The sequence below is a fragment of the Gopherus evgoodei genome, chromosome 10 (genome assembly GCF_007399415.2).
Source record: "Gopherus evgoodei ecotype Sinaloan lineage chromosome 10, rGopEvg1_v1.p, whole genome shotgun sequence".
In the NCBI taxonomy this organism is placed as follows: Eukaryota; Metazoa; Chordata; order Testudines; family Testudinidae; genus Gopherus; species Gopherus evgoodei.
In genome coordinates this window covers 45,876,124-45,900,465 of record NC_044331.1, presented here as the reverse complement: position 1 = coordinate 45,900,465, position 24,342 = coordinate 45,876,124, and the positions used below count along the sequence as shown (strand labels likewise).

The 24,342-nt window shown below is 52.6% G+C and overlaps 1 protein-coding gene across 6 annotated transcripts in view; it reads right to left on the bottom strand.

The window, feature by feature from the left end:
- CD276 (CD276 molecule) overlaps nucleotides 1–24,342 on the bottom strand; it is an 83,482-nt gene that overhangs the window by 19,359 nt on the left and 39,781 nt on the right. For 3 of the 6 annotated variants that reach the window (XM_030577335.1, XM_030577332.1, XM_030577333.1), the window contains exons 2-4: nucleotides 20,469–20,627; nucleotides 10,630–10,980; nucleotides 9,100–9,396 (exon numbers count right to left, since the gene is read on the bottom strand). In XM_030577335.1, the coding sequence (XP_030433195.1) occupies nucleotides 9,100–9,396; nucleotides 10,630–10,980; nucleotides 20,469–20,517 (697 nt within the window). In that variant the 5' untranslated portion in view covers nucleotides 20,518–20,627. Of the gene's footprint in view, nucleotides 1–2,327; nucleotides 2,444–3,168; nucleotides 4,194–9,099; nucleotides 9,397–10,629; nucleotides 10,981–20,468; nucleotides 20,628–20,807; nucleotides 23,520–24,342 lie in introns of those variants that run through there. The other 3 variants (XR_004002281.1, XM_030577336.1, XM_030577334.1) reach the window with 3 other exon arrangements.

The window sequence follows — 24,342 nt, the reverse complement described above, 5'->3', positions numbered from 1 at the left end:
ATGAGAACAACCCTGCCCTGCCTCCCAGGGATGCTAAAGATTGTGAGGTGTTCCAATAACATGGTAATGGGGGCTGCCAACTACCAGAGTCCCCATCCTGCCAGCTTAGCTCAACCCCATTTACCTGAGCAGTGGGTGTAGCCTGAACCAGTACTGAAAATGGCTTAATTGCAAGTACCGTAAAAACCAAAGCATGTAGAACTGAGATCAAAGCCAGGCTCAGTTGTTGGTGCTGACCAGGGATTGGTCCTGCCTATGCTTGCAGCTAAAGTCTCCACAGCAGCATTGGTCCAAGCCGCTAACAACAAGGAGGGGGAGTGGCTCCTGGTACAGCCAAGACCTAAATTATCCTAAGAGTGAGTGAAGATGAGAAGGCAGTGGCAGATGTGTGTCTGTATAAATTAGATAGAGGAAAGTTGTTTGCTATGACAGTACTTTAACCACAGTTCATGCTACTGGGTTAATATGTTTAACTCTCTCTCTTCAGGGTTCGTTAAATAGTATTTAGATAAACACACTCTAGCTCTCAGCATAGCAGAGCAAGAGAGACTGCAGAGCATCCTACGGGATATGCTGCATGTTCTGGTGAAGTTTGCTGGAGAAGATAGTGTAAGGATTGGTCCTGTTATTTAGAATATGCTACAAGTGCCTCACCATCAGCCATTATCTGCAAAGATGCTTCTCGCAGTTGCTGATTTCCTTACTCCATCCCATATGGCTGAAGTGGGCTTTAAGTAAGGCAGCATGGCCTAGTGGATAGAGTATCGACTAGGACTCAGGGGAGTTGGGTTCTAGTCCCAGTTCTTCCACTGGTCTGCTGCCTGAACTTAGGCGTCACCGCTCTATACCTCAGTTTCCTCATCTATAAAATGGAACCAATTCTCACCTCCCTCAAGACCTACAGGTGAAAAGGGCTTTGTGAGAGCTAGGTAATATTACAGGGTGCCTAGGCCTTGTGCCCATGGTGATGGGGCTTTAGAGTTAGATTAGCTAGTGGTAGATCAGGTGACTACTTGTCAAACAAGTCCAGCTGCAGCCTCACAGTCATCTCAACAGCATCTGTACAACTGTGTGGTGTTCTCAGGCCATTTGGATCCTTGGATATTCTAACTGCCACCTTCCACCATAGTTCTGGATGCAGCAGGCAAGGCAGAAAAGCAGCCAGTTGAGTTGCTCCATAAAACACTTCATTAACCTTTAAATAATTATACTAATACATTCAAATCAGATGCCGATCTGTCTCGTGTTAGGAGTCCAGAGAGTAGACTCAGGTGCTGCTTCATCCTTCCCCTGCAATCTAACTCCAGCAGTGCTAGAAGCAGGCACAGCACATTCCCACCACAGGTTCAGAGGTACTCACATGTCCTGACATGCACTTCAGTGGGCCACCCATGGGCTGAGGGTGGTGTCTGGCCATGGAAACTAACCTGGTGCATACTCATGGGTCAGGTACCGAGATCTACAGGGGGGAGGGAGGAATTGAGCTACAACTTCTGTTATGGTACAGCATATAGTGCAGCAATTCTACAGCCAGTGTAATATGCTGGCTAAGCGGACTGCTCCCTCTAGCAGCTGGTCCAAACAGAAGATAAAAAGGTGCCTGCTAGTGCCAACTAATGAAGTTTTTTTTTTAGCTCAGGTATCAGAGGCAGGGCTGGTGCAACCATTTAGGCGACCGCACTAGGATTGGGGGGGGGGCGCCATTTTCCTCGGCAGCAACTGTGACGGCTGGATCTTCGGCCGCCCCAGTCGCTGCTGGCATTTAGGTGGAGGGAGCTGGGGCCGGGGAGCACAGGGAGGGCTGCCTGCAGCAAGTAAGGGGGTGAGGGTGGCACGCAGGGGAACTCCCTGCCCCAGCTCACCCCTGCCCTGCCTCCTGCCCAAACACACCATGGCTGCTTCACTTCTCCCGCCTCTCAGGCTTGCGGCACCTAAGCTGATTGGCACCGCAAGCCTGGTAGGCGGGAGAAGTGAAACAGCCACGGCATGCTTGGGGAGGAGGCGGGACAGGGGTGAGCTGCTTCACGGCATTCTTGGGGTGCTCGTGTATGGAGCAGGGGTGAGCTCGGGTGGAGGGTGTGCCTCAGGGCAGGGGGGAGCTGCCGTGGGAGGGGGTAGGGTGGGAAGGCACAAGGTGAAAGTTTCACCTAGGGCATAAAACATCCTTGCACTGGCCCTGATCAGAGGCCTGTGCTTTTAGTGCCAAAGGTCCCAAAGCCTGCTGGCAGCCCATGATGTGGGGCTGTTACACAAAGTGGAAGTGTTCGGGCTACTCCTGAATAATAAACAGCTCACTGGGTTTGTTTTAAATAAAGGAAGATGCAGACCTGGGTGCCAATCCTTCAGAGGTAGCCAAGTAGTAAATAAATAGTCAGATTCTTTTCTTCATCCATTTTGTCTTCAAATTTCTTGATCATCGGGAGTAGCTTTGATCACAAGAGATCTGGATTTTGTTTGAGGAATGAGAATACAGGAGTACCAATGGTTACACGAGCTGGGATTAAAAACAACGAGGCCCCTCAATCCTCAGGGAAACAGCCAGCAGGGATCAGGAAGGGATTTCTTCCCATGGCTCTGCAGGGTCAAGAATCCAGGGTACAGGCTGAGCAGTCTGAGGGTGGAAATCTAGAAGCAGGTAGGCCGGACAGCAGCATCAATGGGATGTCTCTGCATAGTGCAGATAGAAGCTTGCTCCCCATTAGAGTGCCACCCACAACTTCATGAACCCAGAGATTTGCCATGGCCTGTCTTATTGCAGAAGAACTTTCATCTGGGAAGTTCGGTTCAAAGGAGACAAGCAGGTCAATTATACCAGCCTGCATGTATCTGGCACTGGCCGCTGCTGGAGAAAGGAGTATATATGACACATGAACATAGAATATTAGGGTTGGAAGGGACCTCAGGAGGTCATCTAGTCCAACCTCCTGCTCAAAGCAGGACCAATCCCCAGATTTTTACCCCAGTTCCCCAAATGGAACCCTCAAGGATTGAACTCAACTCACAACCCTCGGTTTAGCAGGCCAATGCTCAAACCACTGAGCTATCCCTCCCAGCAGCAAATCCTGCTGCTCCTGCTGCTGCCACTAAGAACCTGAAGCAAACCCAACACCTGCCTCCCCTACACACACATACACCACTCTCACCCAAGAAACAAAACTGGATCAAATGAGTTGTTTATATTTACATGCTAATTTGCCCAGCAATTAGTTCTGTGGTGCAAGCTCGCTCTGCTGGGAGGGAGGAGAAAGAAAAGTTGGATACAATGCCAGAGCAGCATGACAGGACACACATCAAAATGCACGAGACACAGAGCAAGGGCTGCCAGCCAGCTACAGAAAATGCTGGACAGTTCTGATTCCCAGAGTCCTGCCCTGGAGCCTGCTGAAGGAGAAGAGAATCCTGGACTTGGGCATTGGGTACAGGACGTGGGGGAGTAAACGACATATTTTGCCCACTTGACAAACACATGGAGGTGGCAGGAAAGCACTACGACTTCCAAGGGAAACTTCAAGTGGGCTGCACATGATGAACTGCAATGGATTCAACAGAGTCAGTTACACAGCCCACTGCTATGTGCTCTACTGAGAATGCACCAACCGAGCTCTCTCTCCAGGCACTGAATTCTGTTGTCCAGGGTCTGCGGAGAGAGAATCCAGGGTATAGGCTGAGCAGTCTGAGGGTGGAACTCTAGAAGCAGGCAGGCCAGACAGCAGCATCAATGGGATGTCTCTGCATAGTGCAGATAGAAGCTTGCTCCCCATTAGAGTGCCACCCACAACTTCATGAACCCAGAGATTTGCCATGGCCTGTCTTATTGCAGGAGAACTTTCATCTGGGAAGTTCAGTTCAAAGGAGACAAGCCTTGGGGCTCCTTCTAGCTCTGCAATGGTTGGCCGACAAGCTGCACACTTGCTTTAGAAGTTTGGCCTTGCTCAAGAGAAATGAATTTGCGAATCTTACTGGGGTATGAACAGCCATGTTCAAGCCCATATAGGAAATTGCAAAACTGGGGCAGTTATAGTCCTATCCACTCACACTCCTTCAGTGCTCTAAGAGAAAGTCCTGAAAGTCTGGAAAGATACATGTTCTTCACAGCCAGTGGTGCCCTTTCTTCTTATAAATATTCCATTCTGAGCCCAGCGTTGCCCTCGGCTGAGTGGTAGGAGGCAGGAGTTCAGGATCTTGCAGATCAGCTTCTCAGGAGAGGAGAAATCAGTGATGTAAATTCCAAGTCTAATTTTTTTATTTACCTGTACATCAGCCCCTCAGAATCTCAGCTCAGCACCCAGAGGGCCATGCTGCCTTGGGAATAAACTCTCAGAGTTCAAGGCACACAAAAATCTCTCCTGACGCTCACGCAACCCCCTCTTCACAAGACACTGGTTCTTCCCAGAATCTTGCCTCACCAAAATCTAGCTACAACACAGCATGTCTTCCTAAGGCAGACTATAAAAGTGCCACCTGGTGCTCCCTGCAATAAGCTTATCCACTTTGGACAGTCTATAGAGCAGGACCCTGGGGAGGACAAGTGATCTGTATCCTGCCTCCTTCTCTTCACAGGTCAGGATTCTGAGACCTTCGCCCAGCAGCCTCTGTCACCCAAGCCAAGAAGAGGTGGGCTGGGGCTATGTCATGGAGTCCCTGGGCGATGCTCTGGAACTGCTCCCCACAAAGCCAGTCAGGACTTTGGGGAGCCTCCTCTCCCTGAGATCAGACTGTCTTCAGGGCAAGAAGCTCACATGGCTTCACCTTTCCTGGGTCAGAACCTTGCAGCATTCAGCATATGCCCCTCTGTGCACTTCTCACAGCGAGTCTGCCCAGGTGAGGTCCTGGGGAAGCCAGAGGGTCCTGCACGCACGCACTCCCACTTCGCAGTCAACTGTGACTCTTAGCCAGCCAGTAAAACAGAGGTTTATTAGATGACAGGAACATGGTCTAAAACAGCTTGTAGGTACAGAGAATGGGACCCCTCAGCCGGATCCATTCTGGGGCCCAGTGAGCCAGATAACCCTGTCCGCCCTCACTTCCTCACTTCCCCAGCCAGCCCCGAACTGAAACCCCCTCCAGCTCCTCCTTCTCTGCTGGGTTTCTTTCCCGGGCCAGGAAGTCACCTGACCTCTTTGTTCTCCCACACTTTTAGCATCCCCTTGCAGAGAGGAAAGGCCCGGGCCATTAGTTGTCAGGAGACAGTGTGCTGGCCAGAAACTGAGGCACTCACACAGTATTCAGAGGAAACATTAAGAACAGTCCCACTTCGACAGCTATTGGAATGATATGTGGCCACCCACACTCAGATACCAGAGTGAAGCCAGACACCACAGATGTATGTTTGGCGCTGAGAGGAGGCAACAGCACTCCAGCTTGGGACTTATGGACTCAGTAAGCAGAAGGACCGTCTCAGCCAGTGCTCTTCAGTACATGTCCACCCTTCTCCAGCAGAGGGCATATGCCGGATCTCAGTCAGCGCTGCATCACTCCCACACCGAACCCGTGTAACTACACCGAAATCACAGCTTACCACAGCTGGACAAGATTCCATTAGCGCTCCGCAAGGAGTGTTGTCTAGTGCTCATGTGTCACTGCCCTCTCCACGCATTCCCCTGGGACATTCAGCAGAGGTCTGGGGCCCAGGGAATGCAGTTCCTTGGTGCCACCTGAGCCCACCACATCTATTCCTCTAGTGGCGGTGGCTAGCACTAGCCGTGTCTGTACAGAAGAAATCCTGGTCCTCCAGCCAGCATCTGCACAGCAGTGCTCAGCTTGCTGGAAGGAGCACCGTGAATCCAGCCAAAAGCTTTATCCTCCACCAGGGACCCTCCTTTACATCCCAGCAAGTGCTGTTCCAAGGATAATTAAGCACTAAATTAATGTTACCAGTAAGTGTACAAGGTTATAAAGATCTCCAAGGCATCTATAAAAGCAGAGCTAGCAAGGACAACTGGAAGCCCTTTACAATCCAGCTGCAAGCTAGCCACCTGCACCACCAAGACAGGCCCATAAAGTATTTTACTGAGAAGTCAAATTTCTCCTGCCAGCTCAACTTCCAGAAAACAGAGCCTGGGACCCACTTGGGTCCATCACATACAATGGGAGCGGCTCTGCCTGGGGCCAGCACTGTGCAGAGATTTCAAGCACCCCTTTTACCAATGGAGAAGATGGGGTAGTTCAATCATGGAGCAGGAACACAAAGGGCAGAAAATGACCCAGGACGAGTAGCCAACCCAGGATGCCTGGCTATTCCCAGACCAAATTCACTCCGTTCTCCTTGCTTTCCTCTTTAAAATGAAGCATGAACATCCCTGATCCCGCCAGAGTCTGACAATCTAGGCACTAATGAGAGGAGGAGGGGAGCTGACCACATACACAGAGCAGGGGAATGTGACTGATGTCCAGGAGAAGGGGAGCAAGGTTCCTCCAAGAAAACACGAGGAGAGTGGAAGAGCAAAGCCACATGAACGTTCCCCTCCGCACTCCCAGAGCCAGGGTTGAGCCCTGCTTCCTCTTCAGGGACAGTGGGGACAGCAGGGCAGCCAGCACCATCTGCACCCCAAAGCAGCCTGATGCATTGCTCTAGGCTGATGTACACCACACAAATTGCACTCCCAACCCCCAGTTTGCTCAGGAGTCGTGTCTCCCAGCAGCAGCCAGATGGGTGGACTGTGTGTTCTGAAGGGGAAAGGGGACTGGAAGTGGTGACAGCAGGACTGTAGGGCTAGGTGAATTTCAGCGAAAGGGCTAAGGGGCGCCGATCAAATCTCAGGGCGATAAAGGGCTGAGCCACAGCACAACCACTAGCTGGGCAAGAGAGACCCGGGTGGAGCAGAGAATCTGGTTGGACTGTTGCCTATCTCCCCTTCAGATGGGGTCCCTTGTTCCTGGGGAAGGTTAGTGCCACCCCATGGTCTGAGGGAAGGTGCGGCTGTTACAGCTCTGCCGACTAAGGAACCCCGCGTGCCCCAGATGGCTCTAACCCTCCCAGCACTGCTGATCTCCTTTGCCAGGCTTCCTTCGGCTAAGGGCTGTGGATGGTGACCACTCTCCTTAGGTCCCTCAGGCTCACAACATCACAGTCATGATCCATGCTCCATGTGCCCTGGGCCTGTACCCACCATGGTGCAGTACGAACAGCTGCTCTGCCATGGGCTGTCTTGCAGCCAGTCAGTCTCACCCAGCTAGGTGGAGGGGGTGGCCCATGTGTAACCCGCTCGCCCACTCACCATGGCACTCTTATCCCCTCTAGCTGGGGCTAGGCTCATACAGAGGTTACACCTGCTGCAGCCTAGGCTGACAGCTGGAATTTGGCTGAAGTAGTAGAAGGTCATGCTTTAAGACCCAGCATCCACATCCCAGGTGTGATCCCTACTGCAGACAACTTGTCCAGGGTACAGGCATTGCAAGTGGTGGCCTGTATAGGGAACTAGCCTGCAACTTTGGCATTATCAGCTGACAGTCTCCTTGAGCGAGCCCTGACTGTGCTCCCTTGGCAGCCCCAGCTGTGACAATTCTTATTTGTCATGCTCTGCTGGCTCGATACTGTCAGAGGGAAGTGGCTAAGTTGAACGATGCTCTTACAGCACAGAACTCCTGTACAATAAACAGTGTTTAACAAACTGGACCTGTTTATATTTATTATCTGTTTTCACAGCTCCCTCCTCCTCCTCGCTCTGTCATCAAGTGGAGGGAACAGCACTGAACAATCAGCCATCAACAATGCAGTGGTGCCACTGACAGCCTGGGGAAATCAAACTGTCAGCACATTAGATGAACGGAACTACGCAGGAACTTCACCAGGACATGAGTTACACTGAAAAACGGTAGGCTCCTGGTTGGAAGGATTTCTGTAACTACAGGTATATTCGTGGCCCAGAAATAGCAGAGATTTGCTTAAGGAAGTTACTTATTAGGATGTTAGCGGAACTTAACAGTAATTTTACAGCCCCAAGGCTCCCAGAGTGTTCTGTGGGGAACACACAGGGATCACTGCAGCCACCTCTAGGGTGGAACACCAACGTCTTAACAGCTCACAGCTGCACAACAGTATAAGAAAAAATGTGAAAAACACCTCACCCTATTGAAACATACCAAGGAGATTTAGGTTGGTGGAATGTAACTGCCTGAGTTGAGGTCTATGCAAGATGCTGGGGCTTCACTAAAAGGATCTTTAATAATCTCAAGCAGTCAGGACCTCTATTTCCATTTCAGCTGGGACTGCGTTGCTGACAGCATAGCACCCCCTGGTGTCATGCTGGGCACTAGCTCCATGCTGACTCAGAGAGAAGAGCGCCACCTACCAAACCATGCACATCACATCCCCTCCCTCCCAGTGGTCCTTTGGAGGTCTGTCATACAAGCAGCTGGCAAGGCTGCAGACAGAGTGGAGACTAGGAGCCAGATTCTGGTCCCATATGCTGCTCTAGCAGCGTATAGGGGCAAGGGAGAACTCCCAGCATAAGCAGCCCCACACTGCCCCGCTCCTCAGTCCCCAGTGCTTGTGGCATGCCACAGGTAGGAGGGAATACAGAGATTTGGGGCTGCTGAGCAGTGCAGAGGAGGCTGCCATAAGACCAACCTTTGGGCTGCTCCAGGTTACGGTGCAAGTTGCTTCTGTCCCTGTAGCAGCCCAGAGTGCAGGTGATGTGAAGCCACCTTTGCCCCCCTGCTCCTCCCAGGCTGCACCTTCCAAGTGGGGCATCTCCCACAGCCCACAGCCTGCCCCTCTATGGACAAAGGCATCCAGCTGGTGGAATGATTTGCCATGCACTCCTCTTGACTCGGCCCAAGATCCCCCTGCAGTGCGGCACATCAGAGAGACTTGCATCAGCCAGTGACGGCCAGATTCCTGCAGTACGGCATGGAGGCCAGGCAGAGGCCAAAGGAAAGGCAGGGAGACTGCTGCCTAGGCAAGCTCTGGGCCCCTTAACAGACTGGGCTGGAGTCTAGGGGGAAGATTTTGCTCAGTCCTCATTTTCCAGGACCACCTTCACCCTTCTCTAGGTTTTATCTGGGAAGCCAAAGCTCCAGCCTGAGGATCCAAGTTCTAGATGCCCAGGGCCTTTGGACAGTAGGCCCATTTCTGCCATAACACCCTGCCTGGCTCACCAGTGATGGTAACGGAGGCGTGAGTTTCTTGCTGCAGCACAGGGTTCCGCACCAGGCAGGAATAGGTGCTGTTGGGCTCCAGCACCACACGGAGGATGCTCTGCACATCAAAGAGCCCTTCCTCATTGGCCACCTGGGAGGTGGTGACGTTCTCTGTGATGTTGTTTCCCTGGCCATCCTGCCAGAGCACTGTAGCTGCAGGGTAGCCACGGAAGGTGTGGCAGGTCACCATCACCAGGTCCCCTGGCTTCAGGTTCTTGCTGGGCTCCAGGTTCAAGTTGGGCTTGGAATACAAAGCTGAAAAGGAAAGGAGAGCCGGTATGAGGCAATGGAAGTTAGCCAGCTGGCCAGAGGAGAGCGCTGATGAATAACGCAAGGTCACTTCCCCTTCCTTCCCCATGGCCTTCTCACCCCACAGTCATCACACCCTGGGACCCAGGCCACCATTCCCACCCCACCCCTTCCCTGCACCTCAGAAATACAGCAAAGGGTATACTGGGACAACTTTCCCTTAATGCTCTCTGCTGGGAGGCCATGGAGAAGATGACCTAGGGAGCTGGAGATGGGGGAGGGAGCTGCAGACGCCCCAGATAGCTTAACAGCCCACCAGGCAAAACGCTGAGCTGTGCAGAAACACCTCACAAAGTACAGCCCCTCTGCGCCCTCTCGCTGGACTTCAGTCGGGCTCATGGCATCTAACCCTCCACCCAATATACGTGACACCTCTTCACGCTAATGGGACCTGGGGGCTGAGAACATACCCCCTTTCCCCTCCCCATAGGGAGGTTTCCGTGGACACATCAGAGGCCAGGGCCAGCCAAAGGGGACTGGCAGGCTGGGGCCATCCCTTCGCATGCTCCACGCTGGGGGGAACCATGAGGACTAACTTCACTGGGCCAGCTGCAGGATTTTAATGCAGTTGTTCAACTGAGCCCCACAATGGATTCCTGGGGCTAGCAGCTGGCATTCCCCAGGGGAGGGAGGGCACACAGGTTAGCCAAGTAATTTAAATCATTCCCATCCCCACAGCATCTGAGAGGGGATCCCCGAGGCAGGAGACTACAGTGGGAGGGAGGGTAGAGATGGGCCCAAATTGCGAAAGTGGGGGGTGGCTGGGAGCCCCACATCTAACCCTTCCCAGAGCTGGGGAGGTTGAATTTGGGGTTCAAGCTCAGCCCTTATTGAGAGAGAGAGAGAGAGAGAGAGAGAGAATATCACAAAATCCAACTCAGGACCATGAACCCTCCCAGACCCCACCCACCCATGGCTGGGTCTGGGGTCAGGCAAGAGGGGAAAGAGACAGGAACTTTGGAGGAAAACAGAGAAAGGGATGGAGGGAGAGAGAGGGAGACTATGGGGAGCAGGACAGCAGGTGCTGTGGGAGGGAAGAAGGTGAGGGGATGAGACACTAGATTGTGGAGGGAACCTGGGGTAAGCCCCAGATGAGCATGGTTCTGCCAGGAACATGACGGGCCGGGCCCTGCCCAGGTGTCTCTCCACAGCCAGCCAGCCCCTCCTCCCATCTCTCACCGGCCACCTGCAGCGTCACCGCCGCGCTGCTGTAGCTATGGACCCGGACAAAGCAGGTGAAGCTTCCCTCATCAGAGATCTGCACCCGCCGCAGCAGCAGCGAGACATTGCCCCGGGGCAGCTCCTCATAGAATAGGGCCGTGCGGTTGACATAACCGCTGCCCTGGTCGGCCAGCTGGTCCTGCCCGCTGGCAAAGCTGTGCACCAACCGCTTGGTGTCCGTCAGCTGCCAGATGAGGCTGAGCTCGGTGAGGCTGAAGCTGGCATCAGGCGAGAAAGAGCAATGGAGGATGGCATTCCGACCAAAGAGGGCAATCACAGGGTCATCGGGGACCCGGATGTCCACTGAGCCTGGCAGGAGAGGAGAAAAAGGCACATGACAGTGAGACCTCTCTAAAAACACTGCTGTGGCACAACCCCTCCCAGCCCACAGCACCATGGAAACCAGGGCTAGAGGCAAAGGGCCCCTGGATAACGACAGGGTAACCTCAGCTCAGCTTTCCTTTCCCTTCCCCTAGACTGGGAGGGGGTCTCTGGGGACGTCAGGCTTTACTCCCCAGGGCCAAAGCGCTGAGGTGCCTTTTCATTTCCTTCTCTGCATGTGGAGTCAACAGGCATTCCCCACACCTGGGTTTTGCACGATAGAGCTGCACATACAGATACAACCATTATGGCCACCTCTGGGGAGAAACATGCCTGGCAACAGAACATAGCAAAGGAGCACTCTAAACCCAGCTGGCACTGCTAGGGATTTGAGGAAAGCAAACCACAGTTGGAATTTGGTCAGGACACTACGAGTTAACAATCCCTCTTCTTCTGATTCTTAATGATCACAGTGGTCAGGATGTGAGCTCTCACCCAACAGCACAACACCCCCTACTGCTGGCCAGTGCTGGCTCTCAGGGAAGAATGTCCCCTACTGATTCACCAGCACTCTGTCCTGCAGCAGCACTCTGTTTTGCTTGCAGGTCTCCCATCCCAGAAATGACCCAGCCAACCCTGCTTAGCTTGTGGTAGCTCACAGGAATACAGCTCACACCAGTGTGATTGCAGAGAAAGCCCCATTAAATCACAGCATCCATACCAAGTCCCTTTGGGTAAAGGCATGAAAGAGCTGAGCCAACACAGCCTGCTGCAGCAGGAGCCAGTCTCAGCAGGCATCACAGAATAGGCGCTATCCCCCACATCTGCAGCACTGCTGCCCTCAGCTGGCCACCACCACTAACTGAACCATCTTCCGATGGCAGAGGCCCACAGATGGCGCCACCTGAGGGGAATCGCAGGGTACGGAGCAGCTACCCAAGCCTAGAGAGGACCCTCTGCTCAGCTCAGCTCTATATTGGTGCAGGCTATTCATGGCTGTAACTTCTGCCTGGGCAATGTGTCTGTAAGTCAACCCAAAGCCCTCCTGCCAGCTCTGCAATATTGCTAGCAGCACGCCCTACAGCAAACAACTATCCTCTGCCAAAATCCTCTTCCTTCTAGGTCTCTCATCGCAAGAGTGCGCAACCATCCTGAAAGAGTAACTCAGCATCACTAACAAGGGCAGCGGTCTCCTTTTATACCCATGGCTCCTGCCTTGGCTGTAACGGGAAGGTGCTCGCAGGGAAAGAGTCTGCAGAGATTTTACCCTTGGCTGCTTCTTTGCTGTCAGAGGAATCTGGAGAGCAAGCTGATGTTAGCACACTATACCGGATGTTATACTGACAAAGATTCAAACCAATCGCTGAAGTGACAATAGAGGTATTGGCCCCAAAACATTACTACTGATATTCCACCAGTGCCCAGTGGCTCCAGCTGAGATCACGGCTCCATTGTGCTAGGCACTGTACAATCACATAGCGAGACAGTCCCTGCCCCAAAGGGCTTACACGCTAAAGAAACAAGAGACAAAGAGTGAGAGGGGAAACTGAGGCATGGAGCAGGGCTATGACTTGTCCATGATCATCCAGCAGGTCAATGGCAGAGCTGAGAGGACAGTCCATATCTCCCCAAGTGCCAGCACAGTCCTTAGGCACCAGCTATCTTTGGGCATTTAGGGGAACATTCTCAATTATTCATGTTCCCTCACTGAAGGGTGCATGAACGTGCATGTGTACACATGCACACATGCTCGCTCTGTGCTTTGCCCTAAAGCAGTAACCTGATTCTGGAGGAACACACATTGTTCTTTTCAACTCCATTACCACCATTCCAGAACCAACGTGATGTTTCCCATCTGTTCCCTGTGGATGTCTTTCCCCTTCCAAGATCTCATTCAAACAACAGACGATGACACAGCCCTGTGCGTGTGTTCCCACAGGAAGGAGTCCCTGGCCATAATGCCTCAGGATGAATCCAGTTTTGTACATTTCATTGCTCTGCCAGTTTCCCGTCTTGTGGAGTTTGAGTTAGATGCCCATCTACTTCAACCAACTCCACAGGTGCAACCATTCCTTGTCTCTGCAATTCTCCCAGCTGCCTTTCTCTGGCCCTCCTGCCCAGCACAGGGGCAGGGTGAGCCGGCACAAATAGCACTTGCCCACCGCACACAGCTCTGCTAGCACAGCTTTTACCAATATCCCCATTTCAAATATGGATTTACAGAAAACAGAGAGATGGGGAGAAAAGGGGATTCAGAAAATATCCATACGTGAATGAGGCCTGATCTACACTCCAGAGTTAGATCGACATAAGGCAGCTTACATCAACCCAACTTTGGAAGCATCTATCCTACAATGTCGCTCCACCGATGTAAGTCACTCGCTACGCCAACTTAATAACTCCACCTCCACGAGAGGAGTAGCATTTAGGTCAACAGTTAGGTCAATGCAGCATCAGTGTAGACACTGCGTTACTCACGTTGACTTTAGTGCCCTCCAACAGGTTCCCACAATGCCCCACACTGCCGCAATGCCCCACACTGGTCACTGTTTCGAACTCTGCTGCCCAGCTGCCAGGTATGCAGGAACATGCCCCTCCCCTTTTAAAGCTCCACACATTTTTGAAATTCCATTTCCTGTTTGGTCAGCATGGAGAGTTCACATAGCAACTGCCCAGCTGACCCTGCTGGCTCCATGCAGCAAACACGCTCCTGCCTGAGCTACATAGGAGCAGGGGGATCTCCTGGGTCTCTGGGGGGAAGAGGCTGTGCTGGCACAGCTCCAATCCAGCAGTAGAAATGGCAACATATAACAAGCAGATCGCCCGGTGGAAAAGGACTACAACAAGGACTACAACAAGGACCCAAAGCAAGGCTGTGTGAAAGCCAAGGAGCTGTGGCAGGCATACCAGAAGGCAAGGGAGGCAGTCACTCTGGTGCAGAGCTGCAGACATGCCGCTTCTACAAGAAGCGGCATGCCATCCTCAGCAGCGACTCCAAGCTCCCCTTGCATACTTCGGGGCGAGCTGGAGACACAGGCCCCGGCAATGCACAGTGAGGAGGAGATGTTGGATAAGGAAGATGAGGAGAAATATGGGGGACAGACAACCGGTGATCCAGTGGAGTGGCTAGCCAGGACTTTTTTCTGATGCCACAGCAGTCAAGCCAGTCCCTACTATCCAGCACCAGCGAGTGAGATGCAGGGAAAGGAACCTCTGGTAAGTATGCAGTTTGCTTTGATATTGCAGGGACACATCTGATCATTTACTGTTTTTTAATCAGGCAACAAGAGGTAGTGAAATAAACAGTAGAGGAAGAGTTACGGTCTGCTTCTAATTCCCCTGTACAGCTAGGCAAAGGGGGCCCTGCGGAATGGTTTGTTTATGCACACCAGGATGTCCCATGAAACCTCCACAGAGATCTCTAGGAAACTTTGCAATCTTCTGCCGAAGGTGCCTGGGAGGGTGCTGTCTCGTTTCTTCCACTGCAGCAGGACACTTTCCCATGCCACTCAGCCATTACTTCAGCAGGCGCCATTGCAGCACACAGGCTAGCAGCACATGGACCCAGCCTGCAGCCGGACGTGTGCAGGACCTGTTCCCTTTCAGCCTCCATTACCCTCAGGAGTGAGCTATCAGCTAAAATCACCACCACCTGGAAAACAGTACCAGGATTCAGTTCAATTGCCGTATCTGCATCTACTGATCCCTATGTGCTCCCCTACCCTTATTGTCCCAAATTAATCCCTCCACAAGGCAGTACTCCCCATGGCTGGGACTGCTGTCATGCTCTATGAATCCCAAAGGGAAGTGAGACTGTAGTGCTTGTAATGTGTGTGAATCAAGGTGAGCGAATACACTCACAATAGTACCTCTGTGCGCTGTGTCTTTTGCAGCTGGAAATGTGGCCTTGAGATCCCTCCATCCACACCAGCAGAGCGGCTCAGCCAGACAAGGAGCAGAAGAAAAAAGATGCAGGACAACATGTTCCAAGAGATCCTGCAAGCTCTGGTGCTGCAAATACCGAGCAGAGGACTTGGAGAATCTCCCTTGCAAAAAGAATGGAAAGGGAGAGTGTGGAGAGGAGAAAAGCACATCAAAAGGATAGAGACACGCAGCAGGACATGATAGTGCTTTTCAAGCGCCAGATGGACACGATGGAGACTCTTATAGACCTTCAGGTCCAAGTCACCCATGCTCACCTCCCACTGCAGTCTATCGATAACTGTATTCCAGAACCGTCCCCTCCCCCCCACCCACCACCATTGCATTCCACGTATTTTCCGGGGTTGCTGCACTACCCCTACAAATCAGCAGTCAGACATTCCACCTCTGCGCTCCACCCCGGCAGAACTTTTCTCCCTTTTGCTTCACAGATATTACGAAGTGCAGAGAAGGGAGCTATAACCAATCCTTGAGAAGAGAGCACCAGCAGCCTTTCAAATGGCCAGAGGCACATTCAATAGTCATGCTGCACCTGTAGTTGAAGCTTTTCTTGCTGCTGTCGAGGTGGCCGGCATACGGCTTCATGAGCCACAGGAGCAAGGGACAGACTGTGTTTCCCAGGATCACTACTGGCATTTCCACATCCCAAGTGGTAATCCGCCAGTTTGGAAAGAAAATCCCTGCTTGCATCTTTCGGAACAGGCCTGTGTTTTTACAGATGTGCGCATCATGCACCTTCCCTGACCAGCCCGCACGGATGTCAGTAAAACATCCAGTGATCCACTAGCACTTGCAATACCATAGACAAGTAACTTTTTCTGTTGACGTACTCCATGGCAAGACGGTTTGGTGCCAAGATAGCGATATGCATGACATCTATTGCCCCACCACAGTTCGGGAACCCCATTGATAATACAGATAATATTATGGGATGGAGAAAACTGCATCGTGGGACATTGACACCAGATTCCCAGTCACCCCCGAGTGACTCGTTTGCCCCCATGAGGCTTTGCAAACTCTTCCCAAAACACCTTGTGCCAAATGGTGGTGAGTTGCACAGTGGGATAGCCGTGGGCAGCAGATATACGCTGCGGTAGTCTGTGCCTCCCCAAACAGCCAAGCGTGGACCCACCCACACTCCGCCCCTAGGCTCCATCCTGCTTACCACTCTGTGGCTCCCCCAGCGCTCTGGGGCTGGGGGCACACCACCCACCCTCCTGGTGCTCCGGGGCTAGGGGCACAAGCCTGGGGCATGAGCTGGAGGCCACAGTGGGGGGCCTCTGGGCTCAGGCGGGGGGAAGAAGGGGAGGGGCCTCTGACAGAAGGGGCAGGGCTGGGGCTAGCCTCCCCCATTCAGTGGTTCACATGCCGCCCATGGGGATAGCTACCCATGGTGCACTGCTCTCTGCATCAATGCAAGCACTGTTAATGAAATGTGGTGTGGACAGGCAAAAGCAATTTAATTACTGTATATCAATGTAACTTAGGTCGACTTAATTTTGTAGTGTATACATGCCCTGGGAGAGAGATGTTAGAGGAAAAGAGAGAGAGAGCAAAATATTTTAAAAGGAGGAAAACTAATGGACTAATTCATGCAAGGGAAACACAGGCAAAGGAAGAGAGTGAGGAAAGACATCACAGAAGGAAGAGGCTCGGGAAAAGCAATACGCCATGAGTTTTATGCTGTAGGAAGTTCGCTTTAGATCCGGAACTTTTCATGCTAGGCGCTCAGTGTGCTTTAGATGTTTCAAGAAAAAACAAAATCTGAAAATTATCCCAGCTGGGGGGGGGGGAGGGGCGACGTCACTCTGGACTCCTACCATCCTGCAGCTGCCACAGGTGTCAGGCAATTAATAGGTACTGCATAGCAGCCACATCAATGCTTGCAATTTGGAATAAAGCCCAGTGGAAGATGTGTGTGACTCCTTCTCAGACACTAGATGGAGCCAGAGGTTTGACTTTATCAAACCTCCAGCCATGTCAGGGAATGACCCTACCTCATCTGCCTGTTTCTAGGGTGACCAGACAGCAAATGTGAACAACAGAGACAGTGGGTGGGGGTAACAGAAATCTATATAAGTAAAAGACCCAAAAAATCTGGACTGGCCCTATAAAATCAAGACATCTGGTCACCCTACCTGTCTCTCCCTCTCTGAACGCCATCTGTGCTAGCCTTTAAATCAAGTGTGGGAAAACGGGACCTGCTAGATCGGTGTTGTCATAACATATTTCCCAGATTTGGACCTTAGCGTCCAAAATATGGATGTCAGCATGAAAACCTCCAAGCTTAGTTACCAGCTTGGACCTGGTAAAGCTGCCACCACCCAAAAAATTAGAGTGTTTTGGGGCACTCTGGTCCCCCCAAAACCTTCCCTGGGGACCCCAAAGACCCAAATTCCTTGAGTCTTACAACAAAGGGGAATAAACCATTTCCCCCTCCTTCTCCCTTCCAGGTGTTCCCTCCCTGGATTCCTGGAGAGATACACAGAAGCAAGCTCCGTGAATCTAAACAGAGGGATTCCACCCTCCCTGTTTCCAGTCCTGTAAAACACAAGTACCGTTATAGCTAATCTCTCTTCCACGCCCCCCCTTCACCCAGAGGGAATGCAAAGCCAGGCTCGTAAATCTAACACACAGAGATTTTCCCCCTGACTTCTTCCTCCCACCAATTCCCTGGTGAGTTACAGACTTAATTCCCTGAAATTCTCACTAAAGAAAAACTCCAACAGGTCTTAAAAAGAAAGCTTTATAAAAGAAAGAAAAATACATAAAAATGGTCTCTCTGTATTAAGGTGACAAATACAGGGTCAATTGCTTAAAAGAAATATGAATAAACAGCCTTATCCACAAAGAATACAATTTAACACATTCCAGCAACTACACACATGTAAATACAAAAAAAAAACACTATAAACCTTATTGCCTTACTATTTTTGTACTTACAACTTGGAAACAGAAGATTAGAAAGCTGGAGATAGAAAAATCACTCTCATAGCCGAGAGGGTCAGACACAAGACAAAGAACAAAGAACTCCGACACAAACTTCCCTCCACCCAGATTTGAAAAAGTCTTGTTTCCTGATTAGTCCTCTGGTCAGGTGTTTCAGGTTACTCCTTTCCAGGTGAAAGAGATATTAACCCTTAGCTATCTGTTTATGACAGGTGTAGGCAAACTTTTTGGCCCAAGGGCCACATTTGGGTGGAAAATTTGTATGCAAAGCCATGAATGTAGGTCTTGGGCAGAGGGTTGGGGTGCAGGAGGGAGTGTGGGAGGGTGTCCTGCGTGCAGGAAGGGGCTCAGGGCAGGGGGCTGTGGTGCAGGAGGGGGTGCGGAGTGTGAGAGGGGGCTCAGGGCAGGGGGTAGGGGGATCAAGGCAGGAAGTTGGGGTGCGGGTTCCAGCCTGGTGCTGCATACCTCGAGCTGCTCCGGGATGGCAATGGTGCGCAGCAGGGCTAAGGCAGGCTCTCTGTCTGCTCTGACCCCACACCGTTTCCAGAAGGGGCCAGCACGTCTGGCAGTGGCTCCTGGGGGTGGGGTGGGGCAGGTGGCTCTGCCACATGCTGTCCTTGCCTGTGGGTCCCACCCCCAAAGCTCCCATTGGCCGTGGTTCCCTGTTCTTGACCAATGGGAGCTGTGGGGGGGGTCAGTGCTCACAGGCAAGGGCAGCACACGGAGCCCTCTGCCCCCCTCCCCTCCCAGGGGCCACAGGGATATGGTGCCAGCCGCTTCCAGGAGCGGTGCGGGGCCAGAACAGGCCGCATCCGGCCTGCGGGCTGTAGTTTGCCCTCCCCTGTGCTAGATGGTTCGGTACTGTCCAGTGCCCCCTGCTGTTCTGGTCCTCTCCTCCTCCCCCACCCTCTGATCTGCCATTGCAACCCATTCCCAACCCAGCCATCACCCCTGCTCCCGCACTGCTCCATTTGCACTATTTGACCAGGCCCGCAACTTCCCTCACTCAGCCCTGCCCTACTAAGGTTGCTGGGAACACCCATTGCAGAGGCACAAACCAGCATGGCTCCAAGCCCCCAAGCTGGACAAGAGTCACAACACTGGAGCCTCTTCCCTCAGTCCCACACTTCCATGGTGCATCACCAATTAGACAGCTCCTCCTGGACTTGGAGGTGGGACAAACAAAGCCATCTGAATTTAGCTGGTCTCCCTGCCACACAAGATCCATCTTTCGATCTCCTATGACATTGGCAGCAAGCGGGACTATATGACCGAATGGGGTTTCTCCGCCTCTGGATTTGATAGGGCTGCCCCACTGCTGCAGAATTCGCCTTTGCCGATGTTGCTGCACAGGGGTCATCCATGAGAAGGCTGCAGAAGCTCCTGTGAACTCAAGCACAGAGGCCACTAGTGCTACCAACAATACTAGGCCATGGCTCTGCTCCTGCCCTGCCAGCCTCCCATTGCAGTGGGTGCAGGGGGAAACCAAACAACCTCTTTCCCAATGGTGCAGCAAGAGCTGCTGGTGAGCATGCTTCCCCTACCGGTACCATGCCTGCCTCTGTCCTTTGCTGCCAGAACATATCCCGCCTGCCCAGCATGCCCCTCCCAAGAACCGCAGCCAGGTTTTATGACTCTAGAGAAGTCAAAACCTACCTGAGTTTACACCCAAAGTGGGAAACAAACACTATGTCATGTTGAGGTTTCAGCCAGGAATGGAAGCAACTGAAATGAGCCAGAAAGACCATTCTTCTGACAGCCCAGCTGAAACCTGCAGATCTGAGAAGTGTCTTGAGAACATCTGTTCTCAGAGACTCCAATGGAATCAATTGCAGGGCCAAAGACTCTGTTGTGGTTCATCAGTCCATCTGATGATGGCCAACTCCCCTGACCACACCCAGCACATGGGTGACAAGTAGTGTATTGCAGGAGCTGATCTGGCCCCTACTGCTGAAGTTCTCACCCCACATTTGCCTATCCCCACCATTCATTCTGCCCCCAGCCTCACCTCTGCTCCTCCTGGTGGTCTCCATCCCTCTCCCAGCCCTGGGAGGGCTATAGAATGGTCCTCTCTCCCCCTTCCAGGCTGGGAGAGAGGGGGGCAGCTCCAGAGGCTCTTCACCTGCCCTCTGCTCCTTCCCAGACTGGATGCTGCAGAGAAGGAGCGGGGGGAAGAGGGGCAGGGAGAGGAACCTTTCTGCCCCTGGTGCTCACAGGAGAGGAGGCAGCAAAGCCACACTGAGCTGCTGGGCTCTTTGCTCCTTCTTCCCCCCTTATGAGGGCTGGGAGCAGAGGGGAGAGACAGCCGGGCGGGAGGGTCTCACGTCATTGCCAGATGAGCTCCAGCCCCCTCTGGGATCCCAACCCTCACACTACACATCCCAGGAGTCGGTGCCACGGAGCAAGGGCCTGATCCTGTTCCTCACCAAGTCACAGCCCCCACTGACCCCAATGGGAATGGGACCTGGACCTACGGCAGCCTGTGGGGATTGTAACTCAGGCCAAAGGTCTCACTCGGGGCATTGGACCATCATAGTGTCCCACCTCCCATCCTGAAGAGTCCCGCACTGCCCAGCCCCACTCACCGGCTGGAGCAAGCACCAGGAGGCCCAGGATAAGCAATGGGCAAGGCATCTGTGCTGCAGGGCGAGATCCCAGAGCGTCAGTGGGGGGCAGCAGGGAGGGGAGAGCAAGGCCCCACGTGTCCTTAGCAAAGGGAATCTTCCCTCTTGGCAGGAACTGCCCTGAGTTGAAAAGAAAGACACAACAATCAGCATGAACTGCTGCGGACAGCAGGGACTCCAGGCTGGGCCCACCAGGGACAGAGCTGAAGGCAGGGCTGAGCTCAGCCCCACCGGCACAGAAGAGTCGGCACATCAGCTCAGCCAGAGACCCGCCTCGGCCTGTGTCCTGCCACTACTTACCTCCCTGAGGGCTTTACGCTGCTGCCCATCACCGTGGCATCTGAGCTCCTTCCATGTTCAACAGCAATAGCAAGGTCCCTAGTGCACGTAATGGACTTTCCGGCACTCTTCCTTCTTGGAGGGGTCAAACTTGGCTTGTCTCCTACATCGGCTCAGACAGGCCATTGGCCCATACAGCCCAGTTGCCCACTGTCTGGCCATTGGTTCTCCTAATCCAGTATTTCCTGCCTTGGCTGCACTAGCTCAGAGTGTGAGTGCATTCAGCTCAGGATCCCACCTCCTGCCATGCTCAGTACAACCACCCGAGATGGCTGTGTGGGTCAGGCACTGGCCTGGGATTCCAGAGAGCTGCACTCTACTGCCTGCTGCCACCGACTCCCAGCACAGCTCTGGCAAGGTCAGCTGGTCTCTCTGCTTTGGGAATAAACAGCCCTTGTCTTGTCTGGGGCAGGGGCAGTCTCTCCTGAGGCGTGTGTACGGCGCCCAGACAAAGGGCCCCAATCTCAACTGGGCCACTACATGCTACCAAAATGAAAATAATCCTGCCCCCAGCAACGGCCACCGTTACCAGTGATGAACACGCTGCCTCTCTCACCCACATGCTTCAAAGAGGCCAGGCTTGTCCGGCTTCGTTCCCGTTGGAACACGTGCAATGGGACAGACTCCAGCCAGCTTCGGAGCAGCCCAAGGACGAGAAGAGTCACAAGACCTCGGCTGGCACACAGGGACCCTCCATATGTGTTATACACCGCGGGGGGCTTTTACCATTACGTACTGCTCTCCTTCCCCCATTCTCTCTCCTCTCTTTCAGTCTCTGGGCACCACTTTTCACAGCCTACTCCCACAGAGCAAGGACCCATGGATGGAGTCAGAGGTCTCTCCTCCAGGAGGCAGGGCAGCCAATTCTCATGAGTCTCGTGCTGTCAGTGGCTTGCTCCAACTCCTGGAGTCAAACGAATACAGCAGAATCTCGAAACTACGAAACTAATAACTATGTACTAGAAACCATGAAAAAAATTAAGGGAAAGTTTAAAAAAAAAATCTTTTTTTTTTTTTTTTTGAGTCCATTTCTGGCAGTGACAAGCTGGAAAGCAAGACCCCTGAAGGCTCAGAGAGCCAGAAATAGGCTGTTATTGGTCAAAATTGGGATTTTTAAGGCATTCCAATTATTTTTAGGGGCCCCATCTCAAGATCTGTGAATATGTGGGGCTGGCAAGGCTGAGAAGGGCTAAGCAGGCTCAGAGCAAGGCCTGGCAGCCCTGCTCGGCTCCAGGGTGCAGGGGCTGAGATAGCATGGGAACGTGAGGCAGAACAGTGTAGGCAGTGAGAGCGATGGAGGCGGGGAGAGGCCAGGAGGGGAGCAAAAAGAATCATTGCCCATTAAAGGCTTTGGTAGGCCCATAACGCTTTCCCCTCCTCTTTGGGCCAGACCCTGGGTCGGGGGGCATAAGGCAAGGGCAGGGGAGGAAGTTCAGCCTCCCTCTCCCTGCCACAGGACCCATCCCTTTAAGTGCTGCCAGGGGAGCCCACAACGTCCCTGGCAGAGTTTGCATTAAAAGGAAGGCTCTCCTCCCCTCCCCCCCAAGGCAACCCCCAAGACCTTTGTCCCATTGACACCGCTGACAACTCTGGACTCTACAGCTGAAAGAGAACATGGCAAGCCCCAGATCGTGCACAGCCCTGGAGCCAGTGAGGCCCAGCAGTCCCCAGCCCTGCCCTGAAATTGAATAGCCCACTGAAACAACGTACACTGTGATAGCATCCTAGAGCTAGGGATCATGGCCTCACTGCGCTAGGTGCTGTACAGCATATATAAACTGGCTGGTGGCTACCCTGACTGGCTTACAGTCCAAGGGATGGCAAAGGGTACAGGCTGCAGCACAGATGCTAGGATCCACTTCTGCAGAGGGCACTGGTTGCTGCTCAGAGCCTCCCACACACCCTCAGTTAAATGATCCTGGGACGGTTTGAGAGGCCAGCCCAGAAATAATCATGTCACTAGCCCTCCCACAAATCCTTCATCCTGCCTGGCTTGAGCCCTAAGCTCGCCCTGCTGGGGAAGACCTGAGCACTTCATTTTCCCACCACCCTGCTCCTCTGGCCCTCATTTCCTGGGTTAGACAATGCCCTGACACTTTTAGCAACACAAGCAGCCTGTCCCACTGCCTGAGGCCGATGGCCTCTCCTCCAGTTATCCTTCACTGCCACCCTGCTGGATGCCTTGGTTTGCTTTAATTAGATCAATAGGGATTTTAGTGCCACGTGAGGACCAGAGGGAATAAATTACATATAACATAAAGCAAAGTATGCTAGGTAATTTGGAGAAATTCAAATAGAACAGTGGTCCCCAAACATTTTTGGCCGCACCTCCCCTTACCCGGTTGCCACGAGCCAGGGCTGGGGCCAGAGCTGCAGCTGGGACCATGGCTGTTAGTGGGGCCAGGAGCCAGTGGCTGAAGTCGGGGCCAGAGCTGTCGCTGGGACTGGGCCGGAGCAGAGACGGGGAGAGAGCAGGGCTGGGAGGCACTCTCTCCCCACTCCCCATGAGGGCTGGCCTAGGCCCCATTGTGCCCCCCCCTCACAAATCTTCCTCTTCACCCCCCTACGGGGGCACACCCCATAGTCTGGGGACCATAGTAGTAGAACCTCAAGAGTTACAAACACCAGAGTTATGAACTGACCAGTCGGCCACACACCTCATTTGGAACAAGAAGTAAGCAATCAGGCAGCAGCAGGGACACACGCACAAAAGTAAATACAGTACAGTACTGTGTTAAATAGAAACTACAAAAAAAATAAAGAGAAAGTTTAAAAAAAGTTTAACAAAGTAAGAATGCCGTTTCTGTGCTTGTTTCAATTAAATTAAGCTGGTTAAAAGCAGCATTTTTCTTCTGCATAGTAAAGTTTCAAAGCTTATTTCTGGGGGAATTCTGTGCCACTGCACAATGCAGCATTTTGCAGAAATTAACGTTGTGCACGCAGAATTTCCGTTCCCCCACAGAAACAGGATGCAGTGCTGCTGGCTGCCACTAGGGGATGCTGGACCTGGCATAGCCCAGCTCACACATAGAAGACACTGCTGGGGGGAGAGGAAGAGAGCAAGAGGGTTCCTGGTAGCCGCAATTCCCAGCATGCCCTGAGGGAAGGAGAGGACAGCACACAGGAAACTCCATACAAGCCTGGGATCAAGCATCAGGCTGTCTCCCCCTCTGGATCCCTGTGCTTTGGGAGGAAAGGGGGGGCCCTGTGGCTGGGCTCTGGGGAGAAAGGGGATTTGGGAGTATTGACTGGGGGGCACCATGGCTGGGCTGGGAGGGGGGGGGGTGCAAAAGGGGCAGAGAAACAGGAACTGGGTAGTAATAGGGGTTTCTTGAACTCTCTACTCCTGGGGAAAATTTTGTGTGCCTCTGTATTGTTACAGACATAGTTGCTGATGAGTATTTTGAAATAAATTACCAAAATAATTGAAACTGGCGTCATTTTGTAGTGTTATTTTGACAAAATTTGCAGAATTCTGCAAATTTTTAAGATATTG